The sequence below is a fragment of the Anser cygnoides genome, chromosome 26, assembly GCF_040182565.1.
Source record: "Anser cygnoides isolate HZ-2024a breed goose chromosome 26, Taihu_goose_T2T_genome, whole genome shotgun sequence".
NCBI classification, from domain to species: domain Eukaryota; kingdom Metazoa; phylum Chordata; class Aves; order Anseriformes; family Anatidae; genus Anser; species Anser cygnoides.
This window is the reverse complement of record NC_089898.1, coordinates 769,926-782,292: the sequence shown is the minus strand read 5'-3', so window position 1 is coordinate 782,292 and position 12,367 is coordinate 769,926. Positions and strand designations below refer to the sequence as shown.

General features: G+C 65.1%; 1 protein-coding gene across 7 annotated transcripts in view; it reads right to left on the bottom strand.

Annotated features, from left to right (window-relative positions):
* Positions 1-6,561: 6,561 nt before the first annotated feature.
* Positions 6,562-12,367, bottom strand: part of FGFR1 (fibroblast growth factor receptor 1) — a 28,681-nt gene continuing 22,875 nt past the window's right edge. For 4 of the 7 annotated variants that reach the window (XM_066983510.1, XM_066983507.1, XM_066983511.1 and 1 more), the window contains 10 exons: positions 10,969-11,171; positions 10,341-10,486; positions 10,105-10,226; positions 9,879-9,989; positions 9,573-9,763; positions 9,294-9,416; positions 9,049-9,119; positions 8,787-8,924; positions 8,180-8,285; positions 6,562-8,094 (listed from right to left, as the gene is read on the bottom strand). In XM_066983510.1, the coding sequence (XP_066839611.1) occupies positions 7,918-8,094; positions 8,180-8,285; positions 8,787-8,924; positions 9,049-9,119; positions 9,294-9,416; positions 9,573-9,763; positions 9,879-9,989; positions 10,105-10,226; positions 10,341-10,486; positions 10,969-11,171 (1,388 nt within the window). In that variant the 3' untranslated portion in view covers positions 6,562-7,917. The remainder of the gene's footprint in view (positions 8,095-8,179; positions 8,286-8,786; positions 8,925-9,048; positions 9,120-9,293; positions 9,417-9,572; positions 9,764-9,878; positions 9,990-10,104; positions 10,227-10,340; positions 10,487-10,968; positions 11,172-12,367) is intronic. The other 3 variants (XM_066983508.1, XM_066983509.1, XM_066983512.1) reach the window with 1 other exon arrangement.

The following is a 12,367-nucleotide window of genomic DNA, read 5'->3' as shown; positions in this document are numbered from 1 at the left end:
TCCCCTAAAGAGCTGAGCATAAGCATTCAGTGCAGTATTTCAGTGGTGCTGAGAACAGAGGTTAACGTGCGGAAGTAGAAGAATGGAAGTAATTTCTGTGTTCCGGCTAAAGCAGGTAAATAGGTACAATTCCCGAATTTATAGGTACAATTCCTGAACTTGAGGTTAGTGGGAAGAGCCGTACAAGACAAAAGTGTCTTCAGAGCACACAAACTGGGCTCGCAGAGCCACCTAGCTCACTAAACCATGTCAAAGCAAGAACATCAGTCAGGAGGCAAGCTGCCATTTTTGAGAACGTGAACAGGGTCAGTAACTTCGGATAGGTTTTCCTGAAGTGCAGAAGTTCTGGTCTGCCGCAGAGCCAGGGTTGAGACCTCAGATCTGTTTGCACCTCGTGGTGGATAACTGCAGCCTGAGCGCCATCTCTGCAGGACAGATAGTTTCGCTAATACTAGTGCAATTTGAGGGAATTGATCCCTGTCCCACAGCAGCAGGTACATACAAAAATTCCGTTAATATTGACGACTTTTTCCGGCTCTGCTACGCTGCCCAAACTCCCCCTTTGCTAGCAGTCACCAGTTTCCATTGCTATTATCGAGGGACGTGTTTGTCCAGTGCAAGGCAGAGGGGCCAGACGGTAACTGCTGCACGCACGACTCGCACAAATGAGCCCCAACCAACGTTTCCTCCGTGCTGGAACCGCTGCTGGTGCTCAAACAAGGCCGGGCTGTGCCTGGCTCCTGGGGGGCTCCGCGAGCAGCATCGCGGCGGCCGTGCGGTGACGGAGGAAGCAGCGGGTGCCCCTCGCTGCCCCGGGGGGCTCAGCCACAAAACCCGGCGGAGTGCAGGCGAAGGGGGCTCTGGCTCTCCTCCTGCCTTCCCCCAGCCCCTCCGAGCCGCGCAGCGCGCCCCGGCCCCGCGCTCAGCCCCGGCTTTGGGGCTCCCCGGCCGGGCGGGACGCGGCTCCAGTGCCGCTTCCCACCGGCAGGTAGCAGCAGCCCTCAGGGTTTGCTCCGAGCTCGGCTGCCTCTGGGGAGCTTCTGAGCCCCGCTCCAAAGCTCCGCGCCTGCCTCAGCCCCCCTCGCCCTCAGCCCCTCGCTCCCCGGCAGCGCAGGGCAGCGCCGGCCGCCAGGGCTGGGGGCTGGGGCCGAGGCGTCGCGGGGCCGGGCACGGGGGGCGAGAGCCGAGCGTGGCGCTGCCGAAGCCTTCAGGAGCAGGAGCGAAACCTCGCACGGCCCGGGTTCGCGTGCCGGGATGCCCTTTCCCTTTGGGCCGTGCTCCCGTCCGCCAGGCGCGAGGCACGCTCGGCACCCAGCGCGAGACGCTCGGGCCCCGCGAAGTCCAGCCGCGCGGGGTTGGAGCTGCGGCTCTCCTCTCCCCGCAGCACGTAAAAGCCACATGCACGAGACGCGTTTGCTAGCCCGTTCTCATTTTAAAGAGCTGGCTGCAGCCCTACAACAACAGAGCAGCACGCGGAGTCTGCTCCTTGCACGCAACCCTGCAATAACAAGCCAGCATCTGTCAGGAAAGGCACAATTTGGTTGAGGAATTGTTTTTATTTCCAGGGGCAATTAAGAGCCCTAGGAGGGAACGTTACCCAGAAATACCCTCTTGGCAGAGCCCTTCTGAAGGCACCCATCATGGCTGAAGAATTTCAAATTCACAGAATAAGCCATTCATTAGCGCGGCGTAATGAAGTGTTTTCAGCACCCACCAGACTTCAAAGGTTCTGGTTTCTCCACGCCTGCAGCAACAGCTGAGCTTCAAAGCCCGGGCTGGTGCTGCGCTTCGACCAGCTCCAGCCCGTGGAGGGGATCTCAATTGCTTGAGCCTGCAGCGCCGGCCCCACCTGCGGCCGCGTTTTGCAGACAGAATGGGGGACCCGTGGGTGCAGAGCAGGGCCCGGGGGTCCCTGGGCTGCGAGCAGGACGCGTGTCCCCAGCCCTCTGGGCTCTCCGCTGCACCGAGCCACGGCAGGTCTCGCCCAGGGGCACACGCGGCGTTATCCTGCCAGCCTGCAAATTCTTCCGGGCGCTCGAAGAATTTGGAGTTGAATTTCAAGTTGCTGGGGGCTTTTCTGATTTCGGTGCAGGAGGTGGGCAGAAAATTACCCAGATAACATCCTCAATTTCCTGCAAGTGGGTAATGTTCCCTTGGAAGACTGCCGCTCTGACAGCCTTTAAATACACCTTAGGAGAACATCGTATGTACCACCTGGTGCGGGATAATGGCACCAGTCGTGCTCTGCAGCCTGGTGTTCTGCAGCCCGCGCCTGCTCCAGCTTCTGGTCCTGCCCGCGCTCTCCGTGGCAGGGCTGGCAGCTGGCAAGGGGCAGCTGAAGTTTCCTGAGAGTCCCTGGGCCGAGTCGGCCCCAGTGGGAGCAGCAGGTTCATCCAAGGGGGATCCGGCCAGCCCGGGAGCACCCGGCACTGTCAGGGGAACCTCCTGGCCGGGGATGTGGCCGCGAGCCGGGTCAGCGCCCCCCCGGCTCTGCAGCGCCTTTGAGCCCGGCGCGAGGGAGCAGCTCCTTCCTCTGCTGGGGGGTTTGCAGGCGGAGAGAGGAGAGGAGAGGGGCTGGCAGGGAGCCCCCCAGCGCGGCTGGCACTGCCTGCGCCCCCTGCTCCTGGCTGCTCTCTGGGCCAGGCTGGCGTGCGCCGGGGGCAGCTTCCCCTTCGGTTTCCTCCTGGATTTTTAATTTAGAAGGAGCTGGAAGCTGGGGCCTGCTCCTGCTGGGTTTTGCTGTGGTTGCCTCCAGCCACGCGGCGGGACTGCCAGCTTTGGCTCCTAACCCGCGAGCACCGAATCACCGGCCCAAAGCGGCCTCGTGCCGCTTGTGCTGCTCCGAACAAACCCGTTCCCAGACCCCAAATCCCTGCCGCTTCCCAGCCCCACAGGGTCCAGGGGGGCAGAGCCCAACCTCCCCCGGCTCAGCTCAGCTCTGCGCCAGCCGCGCGTCCTCGGCCAGGGCCCCGCAGCTTCCTGCGCCCCCCCTGCTCCCCAAGCACAAAATGGGGGAAAGTCAGCGTTTTCGCTACGCGACCCACCGAGATTGCGGAGGAAACGAACCCAGCAGAGCCCCATAAATTACTGGATTCTGTTCTGCAACATCGGGCAAATTAAACGTTGCAGAGCTCCAAGGCCGTGTGTGCTTTGGCGTGGGGAGAGCTTTTCCAGCCCCGCCGGTGCCAAACACCTTTCAGCCCTCCCCTTGGCTCCCGAGAGCCGGCTCGCGGGGCTTTGTCCTTCCCCTGGGCATCCCCACGGTCACCGCTCGGTGCGGGGCCGGCGATGCTCACGCTGGCAGGGGAGGGCTCGGTCCTGAGCGACCCCAAACCCGCAGCTCCGAACCCCTTCTGCCTCCGTCCCACTGCGGCCGTGCTGCCAGGGGGGCAGCGGCTCGGCCCCGATGCTGGGGGTTTCTGCTGAGACGTCCCCCGTGCCACGGCCGTCCCCGGCCTTACATCAGCTTCTCCCCTGAAGGCTGCTGGGGAAAGATGCACCGGTCAGCACTTTTATAGTGGATTAATATTCAGAGGGAGCAGCGCTGATTTAGTGAGGCCCAAGCACAACAAAGGCTGAGATTTATAGCCCTCGGTATTAGAGCATTACATTCCTAGCAGGCTTTCTGTCTCTGTTATAAATTTGTAACAAAGACGACCGAGGCTTACACCAGCTTAAAATAATGTAGAACAAGGGCTCGAGAGCCAAACCTTGCAAGGAGAGGAACCGGGAGAGTTACGGGGTGCGGACGGCAGGGATCCCCCGGGATCAGCCAGGGCTCTTCCCTCCCCACCTCGCACCGGCTGCACCCGGTGGCCCCGGGATGCACGGGGAGGGCGGGGGGTGCTCGCGGGTGCTGTTCCCGGTGGTGCTGGGCAGGTGGGTGCTGAGAGGGGCTCTGCCCGCTGCAGCTGGCGGCCGGGATTTCGGCGAGCCCCAGCACCGTGCTGCAGGACCAGCGGGGAGCAGGGGGCGCAGGATCCCTCCTGAGCCCTCCGCACAGTGGCAGGGCTTTGACAGGAGCGGGAATTATCTGCAGCTGCCCCGGTTCATAACCGATGTTTTGTTTGGATGAAATCAAGCCGATCCGTGGTGTTTGACAGTGTCTGGTGCGCGGGCTGTCAGGGGAAGTGATGTACAGCAGGAGAGCCCCGCCGAGCGCTCTGCCAAGTTCCTGCTGCGGGAGGGCCCGGGCGCGCGCTGCGGCCGTCCCGCGTGCTCGGTGCGGGGCTGGGACGCGCGCCAGGGGCTGACACCCCTCACACCCGCCTTGGGCTCGGGCAGGGGCGCAGAGCCCCGCGTGCGAGCGGCCGCATCCAGACCTCCTCTCCTCCGCCCTCGTGCTCCCGCACCAGCGCTGCCGGCACGCCAAGCGCCTGTCCCGTGGTGATGCAGGAGGAGGGGGAAAGGGCTCCCCCTCCAGCCCCCAGCCCTGCCCGGGGATTTCGAGCCACGCGGGCAGATGCTTCCACTCCATTTCCTGCGCGCTCTGCTCGGCCGCCTCTCGGGGTGGGGGTTATTTCCTCCCAAGGAAACGGTTTATGGCTGGAAAGCTGCCCCCGGCCGCAGGGCCATCGGCCACCCGCGGGATGCGTGTGCGCTTGGCACGGGGCGGGAGGAGGCAAAGCCCTGCCCGGGACAACCCCGGCCCCGCTCCCACCCCCCGGCCATGCTCACGGACCTGCACGCACGGAGCATCAAGGTGGGACTGCAAACAAGGCTTCCTGACGCCGCTGGCAGCGAGACAAAGCCCAGCTCCGAGCTGCGCAGAGCAGCCAGATCCTGGGCCGGGGCCAGGAGATTGTCTAGGTCCTGCACAGCCGGAGGGCTTTAAAAGGAGAGAAGGAGGAAGGCGAGGAGTGGAAGAGACAAAGGACGCTGCAGGAGCCAAACATGCGGCCAGGGGCTGAGCGCTCGGCGGCCACCAGTGCCCCCGGTGCTGCTGGCCACGCGCTCGGGGTGCGGCTGCGGGCCGGGGCTCCGGTTGGGGTGTCTCCATCTCGGGGTTTGGGTGTCTGTCTCCCCGAGTTTGAAGAGGACGCCTTCCAGGAAGGGCAGAGAGGATCAGAATTTCCCTGCTCCGTGCCCGGCAGCTGCCCCGTGCCCGTCCCTGGCCAAGCAGCACGGTCCCTGCAGCCTCCAGGCTTCGGTGTGATGGCAGGCACCAGCGGCGCTGCTGGAGTCGCTCTGCTTATTATCATATTTAATTGCCCTCCTGGTAACCCCAGGAAATGAGCAGAAGATTGTGATAGCAGCAGTTTCTGATGATGTAAACACGAGCTCCATCTCTCCCCGCCGCCTTGCCAAGCCGGTCCCAAGGAGAGCGGTGATTTATGGATGCCCCCAGCCCCGCTCCCCCCCCTCCTGGCTGCCTGGGCTGCGAGTTTAATCTAGGACTGTGAATTCAACATAAATCACTTGATTAAAAGCTCTACTTAATTTAGGAGGGGAGGGGGCGAGAGCGCAGCTGATCGATTTAATTTACACATGGAAATAGCAACAAGCAGATGCTTTTAAAAGGGCCGGGGAGACAGGGAGCACCGTGAGCCTGCAGCCGCTGCGCCTTAACCATTTCATGGCTACGGAGAGCAGCCGGCGGCCCCTCGCCCTTGTGGGGGGTGAGTCAGGACCCAGCCACGCTGCCGGCCCCGGGGTACAGGGGACACCCCCACCACGTCCCCCCCAGGGCTCCCGGCGATGCCCGTAACCGCTCGGTGCTCCTCGGGAGCCGCAACGCCTTTCCCAGGGCCGGCGCGGTTTCTGCGGGCAGCGGGTCAAATCTAAATGCAAACAGCCTGGAGCTGGCACCGGCTCCATCCTCGGAGGAGGAGGAGAGGACGGGAAAAGTGCAGGGATCGACTCGGGGCTGACGTCAGGGCCGAGGGAGGGCTGCCCGCGGCCGCCCAGCTGCAGAGATCCCCAGCACCTTCGGGCAGGGGGGGCCCAAAGACACAAACCTCTCCCCCCGGCCTCCAAAGAGCCGCCCAGCTGCCGACCCTGGGGCTCAGCCTCCTCTTCCTCGCGGGGTCCCAGCACCCCGGGGCGCAGCTCCCGACGGGTGACAGGGAGGGGGTTAAGGGTCCCTCGGTCATCTCCAGCGCTCGAGGCTGGAGCCCAGCTGGCCTTGCGCACGGAGCTTTTGGCGAGGACGGCAGCGCGCACGCGGCTGCCAGAACATCTGGCTGCACCCCCGGCCGAGCCCCCTGCTCTGGGAGGGGGCTCCCTGCCCGGGGACGGAGCGGCCGGGGGGGGGAACGGCCGGGGGGGGGGTCCAGCCTGCGGGAGGGAAACGCGTGGGGGGTGACGCCGCCGCCGTCATGGGCACCGCGCGCTGGTGGCGGAGAGGAGGCGAAGGTCGCTGAACGGGGTGGTATTCATACAGGGAATTTCGAAGTCAGGAAAAAGAGTTCCCACAAGAACAGCCTGCGTTCTTCGTGAGCCTTTGAACTCTTCCTTCCCAAACGGACAGCCCGGAGGAGCCGAGGGCCCGCGGCGCCTCCCAGCACTTGGGGCCAGGACCCGGCCGCACGCGGGACTGGCAAAACTCGTCTCCGCCACGGCTTGGTTAAAGTCTTTAATAATTACAAGAATTCCAGATTCATTACAGAAGAGTTTACAACAAATAATATTTCTCCATACAAAGGCAAAATAAACTTTTCAAGTAACAGCGCCCTGGCTCTGCGGTCCCGACGCCGGTGCCGGGGAGGGACGGGGACGCGCGCCCCCCACCAAGGCACCGCGGCGCCCTCCCCGCCGAGCAGCTCCGCGGGCTGGGCACCGGCACCGCCGGGCAGGGCAGGGCCCGGGGAGCGGTGCCCGGCACGAGGACGCTCCCCGCGGCGCCGCTAAGGCACAGGCGGGCATGGCCCGGGAGCGGGGTCCGTGCTGTGCCAGCGCCCCGGTGTCTGGTGGCAGCTCCCGGTGGCAGCCGGGGGCACCGGGCAGCACCCGCACAGCGCCGGGGGGCTGCACCCGGCCCAGCACCGCCGGAGACCCCGGGAGCCAGGGGGAGGAAAGGCCATTTACACCATGACAACGTGCTCCCAAAAGGCATCGACACATAATTATTATTGTTTAATACAACCCCATATAAAACTGAAGCAGCAGCAGCAATTCTTATTGAGGGACCTAAACTGAAATAGGTTTAGAACATAATTTAAAAAAATAAAAACAGCAAAAGTAGCAAAATATATGATTTTTTTTTTTTATAGCAACTGATATCTACCAGCCACTAGTACCTTACTACCAAACTGGTATATCTCTGGTAACAACCCTTTTAAAAAGACATGTAAATATATATTCATATTTATACATATTTTTAGCTATGTACACAGGACTTTTGTTTTCAGCACTGGCTGTTGGCTGCCTCTGCCACCGGTGCTGAGCCGATGCACGCGTGGCGTCTCCCTTCCAAGGTCCCAAGGGTTTGGTCAGCGAAGCGAGTTGGTACTGGCACCGGCGAGCTGGCGGGCCAGCCTTACAGCGCCGCACACCGCGAGCTCCGTGCCGCGGAGACTCCTGCGCCAGGTCGGGATCACACGCGGCGCACGCCCGGCTCCCCGTTTCCCCCCAGGACATCGCGTCCCAGGAGGGGCGGCCGCTCCCCGGCAGGGCGCTGGCCCCGGAGGAGGATTTAGGCTTAACCAAGTGGAGAGATTCAAGCGCAGACCTCACGGAAGAGTTTAAAGGAAACAAAACAACCGACACCCAAAACACCAAGCGAAACCTTTGGGCTGCAGAGTTCACAACGGAGGCGGCAGGAGAAGCTGGCAGGAGACGGGGGTGGTTCTGGCGCCGGGATGCTGCGGCCGTGTCTCCGAGGCCCTCACGCAGCTCGGCACGGCCGGGCTGCGCGGCGGCACCCCCCCGGCACCGCGGCACGCGCGGGCGTCCGGTCCCTCGCTGGCCGTGCCAGCCTCAGTGTCGCTTCAGTCCGCCGTTGGTGTGCTGGGGGGGGTACTTGGGAAGGCACGGCTCGTCCGGCAGAGGGTCGTGAGAAAACACAGAGTCCTCCCCCGAGGAGCAGGTGGAGCTGCGGGTGTCCGGGAAGCCGGGCGAGTACTGGTCCAGCGGCACCGAGAGGTCCAGGTACTCCTGCAAGGGACGGGGCTCAGGCGGGGACGGCGCAGCCCCGGGGGGGGGGCTCCTGGATGGGGTGGGCGCACGGGGGCTCCCCTACCTGGTTGGAGGTCATGGCCACGATCCTGTCCAGGTCCTCCACCAGCTGCTTGAAGGTGGGGCGCTGCGAGGGGACGGCGTGCCAGCAGTCTCGCATCATCATGTACCTGGGGGCGAAGGGGCGAGAGCTGAGCCGGGTCCCGCGGGCGCACGGGGAGCTCTGCACCGCAGGCTGGCACCATCAGCCAGCAGAGGTGGGATTTCGGGGAGATTGTGCTATTTTGTGCTAATCTCCTGTGTGGGAGGAAGGGAATGCCCCCGCCGTGGGCACGGGGAAGGACACGGGGCTGTTTTGGTAGGACCTAGCCAAAACTGAGCTAGTCCCTGCTCTGGGGTCATTCTGGGATTCACTCCTGCTGAGGAATAACAAAGGAAGATGTTGATTATTGCAAACAGATTGAGCTGATGTTTTCGCAGGGCCGGGAACTGCTGGAAAAGTAACTCTGAACATCTGCCTTCCCCAGCGAGCACCTGCCTGCGCTCCGGGACGGGAGCACGAGGTTTGCCTGAGGTTTGCACGGGCGGCCCCGAGGTGCATCGAGGGCAGCGGCACCGGCGGGGCGCAGCGCGCGGCCACCCTCTGGTCCCCAGCCCGGCGCGGCACTCACAGCTCGTTGGTGCAATTGCTGGGCTTGTCCATCCTGTGGCCTTCCTTCAGCAGCTTGAAGAGCTCCTCCACCGGCACGCCGGGGTACGGCGAGCCGCCCAGCGTGAAGATCTCCCAGAGCAGCACGCCGAAGGACCACCTGCCGGGCGAGCACGCGGGGGCACCGTGAGCCCGCTGCGCCGAGCGGGGGCCGCACCGGAGAGCTTTGGGTGCGTGCACAGAAATTGGTTTGTTTGCTGCCGGGCCGTGCCCAGGGTACTCACACATCGCTCTGATGAGTGTATATTCGGTCGAACAGGGCCTCTGGGGCCATCCACTTCACTGGCAGGCGACCCTGGGACAGAAGAAAATCCCCCATCAGCCCAGTGCCCCAGGGCAGCCCGTGGATCCGGAGGGGACAACTGGGAACCTGCTGGGACGGGCTGGGGCACCCCTGCGCACGGAGCCTGCCGCTCTCTGAGCGCTGCCTCCCCCTGCCTCCGCAAAGCCCCTCGCCCACGGCACTCACATTTGTCGTCTTCTTGTAGTAATCTATGTGGTGGATGTCACGGGCCAGCCCGAAGTCAGCGATCTTCATCACGTTGTCCTCGGTCACCAGGACGTTCCTGGCCGCCAGGTCCCTGTGGATGCACTGGGCAGAGCGCGGGGCCGTGAGCTGGTCCCGAAACCCCGGCGGCCCCCCCCCATGGCGACGCGGGCTCGGAGAAGGGGACGCACGGCCCCTTCCCACAGCCCGGCCACCGGGGTCCCCATCCCGTCCCCACCGCGGGGCGTGCGGGGCCCTCACCTTCTTGGAGGCCAGGTACTCCATGCCCCGCGCCACCTGGTAGGCGCAGGACACCAGGTCCTTGAAGGAGAGCTGCTCCTCGGGGACGCGGGCGGGGTTGTAGCAGTACTCCATGCCGGGGGGGCGCCGCGCCTGCAGGTACTCGCGCAGGTTGCCCTTGCTCGCGTACTCCACGATGACGTAGAGGGGGCCTGCGGGCAGCGGGGCTGAGCGGTGCTGAGCGGGACCCCAGCCCCTGCTCTGCCCCCGGGGGCCGTCCTCGCCCCCGCAGCAGCCGGGACGCCCCCTCCCCGCCCACGCGCTCACCGTCCTGCGTGCAGGCCCCCAGCAGGTTGATGATGTTCTTGTGCTTGCCGATCATCTTCATCATCTCCATCTCGGAGATGAGGTCGGACAAATCCTTCTCCGTGGCGTCGGCTGCAGCAGCAGAGGCGCCGGTCGGGGCGGGGGCCAGGCTGGGTCCCCCCCGCGCCGTGCACGCCTGGCCCCAGGCACCGTGCGGGCCCCCCCCCCAGCTCCCACCACCGCTTACACTTGAGCATCTTCACGGCCACTTTGGTGACGCGGTTTGGCTTGTCCTTGTCGAGGCCGATGGCCTCCGCCAGCACCACCTGCCCGAAGCACCCTTCTCCCAGGGGCTTGCCCAGGATCAGCCTGCCGGGAGGACAGACAGACGGCCTGACGCCAGGGGAAGGAGAGCGGCACGGCGCCCGGCACCCACCGGCGATCCCACCGCCCGGCCCTGCTCCCACCCCGCGGCACCCTCACCTGTCCCGGGGCAGCTCCCAGCGCGGGTCCTCGGGGAGCTCGTACTCGGAGACGCCGGCCAGCATGGGGGTGCCGCTGGAGGAGAGCCGCGAGGGCCGCACCAGCATCACGCCCGAGTTCATGGAGGAGCTGGAGTCGGCCGACACCTGCAGCGGGGCCGTGGGTTACCTTCTCGCAGCGCCTGGGGCCGCGGCCGGCTGCCCCCGCCGGGGGGAAGGCTCTGACCGGGGCCCTTCGCCCCCCGGCCCTGCCCAGATCCCGAACGCTGTCTGCGGGCACAGGGCCCCTGCAGCGCCGCTTCCCGGTCGGAGCGCGACTGAATTATTTTTAATTAATTTCCTGCTTGCTGATAGCGCAAAATACACAGCCTGGGGGTCCTCCCGTCTCCTCGGTGGGTAAAACAGGCTCTTGTGCTCAAACATTAGATTGCCTTAAATCCTTCCGGCCCTCCTCACTCCCCACGGGGACGGTCCCCACCCTGCATGGCACCGTGGGTGGGCACAGGGCTGCACAGGGTCTGCACGCAGCGTGGTGGGGGGCGGCCCTGGTGTCCCCCCAACCCCAATCCAGGGCAAGGGCGAGTCCCCGGGGGGAGCAGTAGGTGCAAACAAACCCCCTCTCTACTTTCTGTTACCTGTCTGCGCAGCGGGATGCTCTTGGCCAGCTTGTGCACGGCCAGCTGGCTGTTGAAGTCCGTCTTCTTGGTGGTGCTCTTCATCTTGTAGATGATGACGGTCACCACCATGCAGGAGATGAGGAAGGCGCCCGTGCAGTAGATGATGATCTCCAGGTAGAGGGGGGACGTCATCATGGCCGGCGTGTCCTCAATAGCTGGGTCGGCATGGGGAGGGCGTTAGCAGGAGCCCGCCCCGCGGTGCTGGGGAGACCCCGGCCCCTCTCCTCGCTCGGGGTCAGCCCGGCCTGGGGCGCAGCAGGGACCAGGGAGGCTGTGGGGAAGCCGCACGGGGACCCCTGGGCCGCATCCGCAGGCAGGCACCTGGGGCAGGGGGAGGCGGGATGGGGCCCCAGGCTGGGTCAGCTGAGAGAGGTGTGACGTGGGGGGGGGACGGTGCCTGTCCCCACTCCGCATGGGAAGGGATGGCGCCGGTGGCACCGCATGGCCGAGCTTGCCCACGGGTTTGTGCTGGGGATGCTCCCCTGCAGCGCCCCGCGGGGTCCCCGCCCCGCTGCTGAGCTGTGCCCGCGTTCGGAGCCGGGCGTCCCCCGGGGCCTGCGCTTACGGCGCGGCGGAGGGGGCCACGCAGCAGCGCCAGCTCTGCGGGGGTCCGGGTGTTACTGGTAACAGATGACACCGGGGCAGCTCAAGCGGAGCAGCCAGAAGCGCCTCCAGCGGCAGCAGCCTGCTGGGCCCCCGGGCTGCTGGGGAGGGGTCCCAGCGCCGCCTCGGTGGCTCCAGCAGCACAGGAGGCGGCAGGCCGGGGCAGCCACAAACCACGTGTTGGCAGCGGGGGAGCTGCTGTTGCCCCCCTCACAGCACCCCCGACCTGACCCCCAGAGAACAGAGCCTCAGAGAGAGGTGGAAGAGTGGAAACCTCCTGTCCCTGCAGCCACCACCTCCGAGCACGCCCGGCTGGCCAAGCGGCGGCTGATAACGGGGAAAGTTTTTGGCTGGAAAGCGAGGAGCAGGCGGCGCCCCAAAAACTTTCCCTGGCTGCTGTTATCAGCCGTGGGGCCGGGCAGCATCGATGGCCGGGAGCAGCATCAATGCGCCCGGACACAGCAAAGCGACACAGCCCCGGCGCGCTCCCACACCGCGGGGCAAGGCCAGCTCCTCGCACACGGAGCCGGGCAGCACCCCCGGCGCCCCCCCCCCAGCCCCCCGCTGCCGGCGTGTGCCCGGGATGCTGGCCTGGCCCCGGGTCCAACCCGGGTTAAAAGCAGGCGGGTATGCATTGCCGGGCAGGGGAGGGCTGCGCGTCCCTTCCCCTACCCACCAGGGAAGCGCCCTGCCCTGGACTGCAATGCATACGACACGTGGAAACGAGGGAGGAAAGGGACAGGAAAAG